The sequence below is a fragment of the Sycon ciliatum genome, chromosome 12 (genome assembly GCF_964019385.1).
Source record: "Sycon ciliatum chromosome 12, ocSycCili1.1, whole genome shotgun sequence".
In the NCBI taxonomy this organism is placed as follows: Eukaryota; Metazoa; Porifera; class Calcarea; order Leucosolenida; family Sycettidae; genus Sycon; species Sycon ciliatum.
The window spans coordinates 16,221,071-16,228,758 of NC_088654.1; the positions used below are offsets into that span (position 1 = coordinate 16,221,071).

General features: G+C 44.8%; 1 protein-coding gene across 1 annotated transcript; it reads left to right on the plus strand.

The window, feature by feature from the left end:
- The first annotated feature begins 291 nt into the window (after positions 1 to 291).
- LOC135828032 (ZP domain-containing protein-like) lies at positions 292 to 5,005 on the plus strand. Its single transcript, XM_065340467.1, has 5 exons — positions 292 to 333; positions 1,757 to 1,941; positions 2,895 to 3,057; positions 3,791 to 3,902; positions 4,466 to 5,005. The coding sequence occupies exons 1-5, from the start codon at positions 292 to 294 to the stop codon at positions 4,552 to 4,554; spliced, it is 591 nt and encodes a 196-aa protein (XP_065196539.1). The 3' UTR covers positions 4,555 to 5,005.
- Positions 5,006 to 7,688: the final 2,683 nt, after the last annotated feature.

Genomic DNA, 7,688 nt, shown 5'->3' on the forward strand with positions numbered 1-7,688 from the left:
GCTGAGGAAGATTGTGCCTGAAGAGCACCACTTATGTAGTCCTCATCGCATGTTCAGCACCTCCACGAGCGACACTGACTCACCCTGCTATCTGGTGTTCACGAGGTGTTTGTTGCCCTGGAAACTCTCTGTTAGCTTGTATCCCTGGTGATGTTTGTGCCTGGAGAGCACTGCTTCAGTATATAAGTGGTACTCTTCAGGCACAACCTCAGCCTACTCAAGCTCAACCGAAATACTGTGTATTGAGCAGGGAGTGGTGCATTCTTGCAGGTTTGCCGAGTGGACGGTTCGATGGACTTCTCGTGTGCTCTGCATGGCGCTTGGCAGTCGTGGGTCAGTCGAGTGAGAATGTACGTCGGCAGGAAATGGGCGAGCTCCCATGTAGGGAGCAACACCCGATTCCCCAAGTATCGCCGGAGTCGCACGCACCCACGCACGCACGCACTCACGCACGCACGCTTACACTAGGTTCTACTATATTCAGTACGTACTTAGGTAGAAATCGAGCGATACAGTGAAGGTAGTAGGGGGAAGGTTACATGACATTGTACATATACCGGTATCATAAGCTTGAGGGAAAGACACAAACGGGAAAAGTCTGAAGAAAAAATTGACCGTCACCACCAGAACTCGAACCAGGGACCCTCGCTTGCAGCTCGCGACGCTCTAACCACTGAGCTATGGTGTAATCGTCATCCCAGCAGAGACTGTTCAACATTTTCTTCAGACTTCGTAACTCACACTTCCTGTGAATCCACACAGGCGGACGGGACGCACCGGTGTCATAATCTACAAAAGTTGTTCTTATCATCTGCAACCTCCAACGCAGATACTTACACATATCGGTATTAAAACTTTTAAAACTGCAAACTCAAAGGTGTCCTAACTGCGATTCAAATCAAATTTATATAAAATACATTCTTCAAATCCGCTGATCCCCGAGCTGCAGACAGTGCTCAATGTCAGAGACAGAGCTCAGTACATAGCAGACTCAGCGGAGGACGTTCTAACGGCATGAAACTCAGAGTTACAACCAACCTGAACATCCTCCGCAGAGTCTGCTATGTAATACATTCTTCTATAATCAAGAGTAGATAAACAAGAGTGTGCAACTCGCGGATGGGTAGGCCCACGGCGGAATATTTTGTTGACGTAATATTTTCGACGACGCACGCGCTGCGAGTCTTTCGGAAAGTTTCCCCTCGTGCTCTTGGCCGGCTTTACACTACAAGGCCGGTGCCCAGCACGTACTCTCACACTGCTCTGCGGCAAAATGCGCGTTCTTCTGAAAAAAGGTGACGTCAACAAAAAATTCCGCCGTGGGCGTTGGTATCTGCAGATTATGCAGGAAAGATCCGGAGTTGCACACTCTTGTTTATCTACTCTTGTTATAATACACCAAATTTTCTGGCCTGACCCGTCATTAGAGTAATAAAATTACAAAATATCCATACTATATCTACAAGATCATGATAACTAATCTTGATAACTCGAAACCTTAAAAATTTTGACCCTCGGCATCCTTTTCACGTGCTCTGCACCAACTCATCCGTTTTCTAAAATTATATTGATTGTCACGCCGCCAATGTGTTTAAACCTGATGGACCGATATTGGACTTTGTATTGCATGAAAATATTCATGTCCGGCCTGGGTGCGCACATGCTATCTATTCTGAATACCCTGTAGTAATGGTTAACTCACTGTTGCTCCATTGATGTAATCTGATTCCCTCACGGCCTGTCGTCATTGACCCAGGAACTAATACTTCCTGGAGCACCACCGCCTCCGTCATCGGCGCCGCGATCATTCGATGTCGGTACACCTGTGATCTATGAATTGGAGCTGCTAACAACTCACGCTCTCGGTATTCGGCCACTGAACTGCTGGTTGAACAAGGGCGCGTATTTTCAAAGACCTCGCCTTGACTTCATCGAGGAGGGGTGAGTTAAAAAAAATTATACCCAAGCCTCTTGCCGTCTTGGACGGGCAAAATAAACACAATTTTGTTTTTCTTTTTTCTTTAGTTGTTGTGTCAGGTCAGTGAAAGTGTTCTGTGATTGCCCGTATAAGAGGCTTATTCCCACTGCTACATTCACGATGAAACCTGTGATGTTGAACTCGAATGGTGAGTCAATTTAATTGTGGAAGAAAAGGAGGAAGACAAGAATGTGGGCCGTAGCTCGTGCTCTTCTTCGTGGCGCCTTCCTTCCCCTCTTGGACATTTCGTCACCCGAGCCTTCCAAGTTGGAAGGTTGTTGGTTTGCGCCTCAGAGAAGTGTTGGAGCTAGGTGTGAGGTCGTTGAGTGTCTCAGTACTCCTTGTCAGTTTTGGGCATTTTTGTCGCACTCGCTAACAGTATGATCTCAATGTAGTTACGCGTTGGTGGACAGTTAGTCATAACTCGTAACATTTTTGTCCTTCTCCTTTTCTTCCATAATCTTGTGATGAAGGAAGATATTATGAGTCATGCTCAACTGAGGAAAACGTCAAGACTGATGTCGAGCACTGATATGATTATTACCGTTGAATCATGAAGGTGTCACGCAGCAGGGTAATTGCTAGCCCGGCGAGCAGCACTCCGCGATCCGATCCAACCAGCAATTCGGAGCCCGTCGACATTCACGAACAGAATTCGACAGAAGTGCGAATCACGTCATCGTGTCTGTTTTCTGTCATGTGCATGTATGTGGGAACGGTGTTGGTCGTGCTATGCAGCTCAACATCATGCAGCTCAAACAAAAACGGCATTCTCATTGCTCAATAGCTACGTTAGTAAGCTACTTCAGTACGTAAAAAAGAAAATTTGGAACGTTCGCGTTACCACCGACTATACAACCTGCTTTAGAGATAACGTGAATGCTTTGCGTCCAAAACCCGACTCTGTTTCTCACAGGTGTCCAGTACGCGATTCAGTGGAGATTGGTGCGACGCAGTGGCGGAATGGAGTCAGTCGCTATCAGCGATTGTCGTACCTTGCAGTTGCATTCGACACCGAGCCAGACGACACGTACTATATGCACTGCACATACCGTATCTGCGCACCGGATAACAACGAGGTATGGAAGTGTGTTTTCCTGTTCTATTTGGTTTCCGATCGGAGTAAGTGTGCCCTACAAGCCGCCATTGTGCACTTAGAACGGGTAGCTCACCACCCACATGAACGACGAGAGATTCCTATATTGTAGGTTCACATCCCAGGAACAGCTCTTTCCTCGACATGATTGCAATTAACCGGATAGCATCACAGATGTCTCTGTTATTGGGTGAGTTCAATTGACTCGTTGATACGAGTTTGATGCGGATGGCCGAGAGGTTTAATTAAAAAAGGACTTCAACATTGGGCAAACTTCTTACATGTAGATGCCGTTACATGCATAGGATTGGACAGAAATTAATGCTTTTTTCCTCTTTTTTTCTACAAAATCCACATATCAGACACTCAGTGGGGTGAATAATGGAGTGTGGTGGTGGGGCCCATTAAGCTCAGCCGACCAGAGGTCTCGGCTTCATAGCTTCAAAGCTTCATAGCTCTATGAAGCAACCACTTGATACTGCTGTGGTACACAGTCAGTGATGGTAATGCTGGGAGTTAAATGATTTTGATTCTTGCCATTTGCCGAATATTGGAGTTGAAAATCTGGATTGGAAACGTCCTTGAGAAAAAATCTTAAAAAAAAGATACAAGTACATGTACATTTAGGTCCTGAATCCCTGGCGTTTGTCAAAAGGATTCCACAGTACCTTGAAGACTTTAATTTTCTTTATGTGCTCTATTACATATCCTGGCAGCCATGCGAGAGAACATGCTCAAGCACAAGCCGAAAGAAGCGTCAGGTCATTGCTGACACAGAGGAAAATCTACTGACGATTTCCTCGGAACCGTTCAAGTTCACCCAAGAAGGTGAGAGATAGAATGTTAGCTAATGTCAGTGCATTATCCCATGTCCAAGTCCACTGCACGATTTTGCAGTCAATCACAGGAAACCCCCTCGACCGTCGACAGGGGATCAGCGTTTGGGGAATCCTTGTAAAAATAAATACATACAAATAATACAAATCACCTTCTATGACTTTCAAAAAGCCTTTTAAAACACGCCAGATTACGATACCACCTTGAGTTTACAATAGTTTGCAGAGCAACGCTGAATCTAGCCTTGCGCAACAACATGTACATCAGCATTGCCAATGGCGCACTGCCAGATGGTTTTTGCTTTTCCCGCCCCACGGTACTGTATGCATTCCGTATGCTTTCTCTATTGATGTCGTTAATTAAATTATTTGAACGAAAAACGATGATAATCGCTTGACCAAACGTTTCGATAGCGGGGACAGCTAGCAGTGAACAGATGTAGGGTGGACGAGATGGCTTGTAATGATGAATTTTCGTGTAACACATGGTGTCCACTGCAAGAAGTAAAGTTAAATAATATATCAGTGCCATTTCATTGATTTCTTGTCATACAGGCTCGACTGGTTCAACACTACACATTTCCGTTACCGGCATCTTCCTGGCCTGCGTCATTGGCATCTTCGCACCAAAGCAGCTTTCTTGAGTTCACCACCATGATGTGCTAAAGGCATCGCCTGCTGGCGATGGCTTCGGTATAGTTCGTCCATTCCTGCTGTCCCAAATCAAACTTCGTGTTCATTAGCCTGTCGTCACGTGGTCTCAGGTCGGCTATGTTGACTGGGCTTCACTAGTACCTTACCTTTGTCTCTCGGACCTGCGTGCATTGCAACTCAAACTCAATACAATGTAGTATTAGGAAAGAGACCTTTCTTTCCTTTATCTAGTCCTCTTGGAAAGCTCCACTGTGTTGGTAACAACAGGCCTTAGCTGATCTAACACGAATTTAGAGTCACGCAGAGTTGCGACAAAGCTGACAATCTCTCTTGTGTTGTAGCACAAACTTGGGAATTCTCTCTCTTCTTGTTCTCTCTCACTCTCTCTCTCTCTCTCTCTCTCTCTCTCTCTCTCTCTCTCTCTCTCTTTCTCTCTCTCTTTCTCTCTCCTTCTTTCTCTTTCTCTATCTCTCTCTTTCTCTCTCTCTCTATCTATCTATCTATCTATCTATCTATCTATCTATATATCTATTTATCTATCTATCTATCTATCTATCTATCTATCTATCTATCTCCTCTTGTTGTTTCTCCCCCTCTCTCTCTCTCTATCTCTCTCTCTCACTCTCTCTCTCTCACTCTCTCTCTCTCTCTCTCTCTCTCTCTCTCTCTCTCTCTCTCTCTCTTTCTTTCCTCCTCCCACCCCGCCTCATCCAGGGTATTTTACACTTTTTGCTTGTGTGTATTGCAACACTTTAACATAATGTCAACTGTAATGTATGGAAAGTCCTGATCTATTTCATCACATCGCCTCTCCATCTCTTTCCATCATCGTGTACCCAAATACTGTCTCGCAATTACTGTGGCATGCCGTGTGAATCAGGAGATGCACGCCAGACAACCCTCCAGAGATAACTTAGGGGTGGGGAGACGTCGGCACAAGACAGAGTTTGAATGCAACAATATGTACAAATGCGGTTTGGGGTTGCGACGGCCCATCATTCTTAGGACCGATCTCGTAAGCATACATGTAGCAACACACACACACACACACACACACACACACACACACACACACACACACACACACACTTCAAGGGTGAACCGCCATCCGTAAACAGTGAACATCAAAAGAAGTCACCAACATTTTAGAATACTCGCCGAAGCTCAAATGGTGTGTGCCAGAGTGTTTTCTGGAGCTTGTGGCGTAACAGTACTGTACTAGCAATGAAGGATAGTACATACAGTTGACAATGAAACATGACAATACGTGTACGTGAAGGAATGGAACATGTGCGAATACCTGAAGGAAAGTCTTGCCCTGGGGGTTCTTCACCTGCAAAACCATTGTTGATTTGCGACTTCTTACAGACTAGGTCTAAAAAGTTTTTTTTTTTAAGTTAACGAAATATGCCGACTGCAAATTCAAATTTTACACAAACATTCACAATAATCACACCCACATGGACGTTGAAATACTTGTGCAGCGAACACCCTTGCCTTCCTTGACATGCGTTGTTAGCACAAAATTAACGAGAGAGCTTGGAAGCTCAGGGCCCTACGCTATGCTTTTATGCTTTTTTGCCTAGCTCATCGTACATGTTATAAGAACTGAGGCAAAAGTATTTGCAGAATTTATTGCGGATTGTTATTTCTCTAATAATTATCTTCTTTTGGTTTGCTCCTTTTTTTCTTTTTATCTCCTTACACTGTAAATCAACAAATTTTGGCTGATGAGAAAATTAGAAACCTCTCTATTAGGGAGGTTAAGATGCACGTTATTTCCGACGTGACGCGCAATTTCACGTCAAATTTGAAATCGATAGGTATTTTTGCTCTCACATGCATCCATTGCTCAATAATGCATCAATTTCCTATATGACAAACATTGGCCTGTGATTTACTTTGGCCGGTTGGTACCAAGCGGCGAAGTCAGCGAAATTAAATCGCCAGCGAAAATTAGTTGATTTTAATACAGTAATCGGATTTTCTTGTTAGGTTGAGTTGGGTAACTCCGCTCTTCTTCCTCGCTCACCGGAGGAATTTCTCTAGTCTCCTCGCGCAACTGGGGAGCACTCCAATGGAGAGAGAAAGATTTTTATAGGGCGGCTTGGTGTGAGAGGTGGACTGAGACTTGACGGCGCTAACGGCGAATATCAAGACCTTACGGCCACGGAGCTGCGGGACTCTGCGCTGGTCGTCTATCCGTGTGGAGGCAAAGCAAACGCGGGCAACATTCTGCTGAAGCGAGCGTGGAGCTGAAGCTGGATTGGTGACTGACGCACCTGCTTACTCCACAACACCGGCGCATAATGATGTGCATGTACAAGACTTCGTGAGTATTCAACTCAAATTCGTGTTCCGTCAGCGTCAGTATCAGCAAGTACAGTCATGTAGTACAATTTGTTCCCAAAATAACTTCGGGACAGTCTGTTCATGGTTTTCATTTGTATTGGACTCGTTCTCTACACTTGCGATAATTTAGCGGCAATTCTAACGTTGTAGCGTTGTTCTCTTGTAATTTAGTGGAACCTGTATTGAGTAACTGAGTTTTATGTTTCGTTACATTGTCGTCAGATCTCCTGTGTACCGGTTTTGTGGCACAATGATTATAGCCATTATATTTTGGTCGTCTCCATTCTTGTGCAATCATGCGTACATGTATGTAGGTTGGTTCTCTTCATGTTATTGTGACCAATTTCATAGATGTTGGTTGCCTTGTTGCTTTCTCTCCCCTCTCCTCTCACCCAAGCCATTCTGCATAAGCGAAGCTGTGGACGCAGCATACTGCTGCTACACTTCAACGCGGGAATGCGTATAATAATAATAATCGGATTTTCTGGCCTTTTTGTAGTAATACATGTACATTGACCTGTTGAGCCAATGACGACGCCGAATGCATGGTTGCCTGTGGAGCACATTACATAACTTAGCAGTCTCCTAAAATAAGTATCCTGTCCGACGGCAAAAGAGTCTGCAGATTTAGTTTTTCTGCGCGTCGACGGGATGTCTGCGACGCGAAAGTTCAGCTCGCGTTATTTGGCTCGCACGTCGAAAAATCAACGCGAGTGACCTGCTGCTCACGTGGAAATTTGGACATTACATAACTTTACAGTCTCCTATAATA

Bases quoted from the DNA above. Each gene is read 5' to 3' on its own strand.
- LOC135828032 (XM_065340467.1), top strand. From the start codon at position 292: ATGGACTTCTCGTGTGCTCTGCATGGCGCTTGGCAGTCGTGG. The intron at 334-1,756 runs GTCAGTCGAGTG...TCATTGACCCAG, and splicing joins ATGGCGCTTGGCAGTCGTGG to GAACTAATACTTCCTGGAGC. The intron at 3,903-4,465 runs GTGAGAGATAGA...CTTGTCATACAG, and splicing joins GTTCAAGTTCACCCAAGAAG to GCTCGACTGGTTCAACACTA.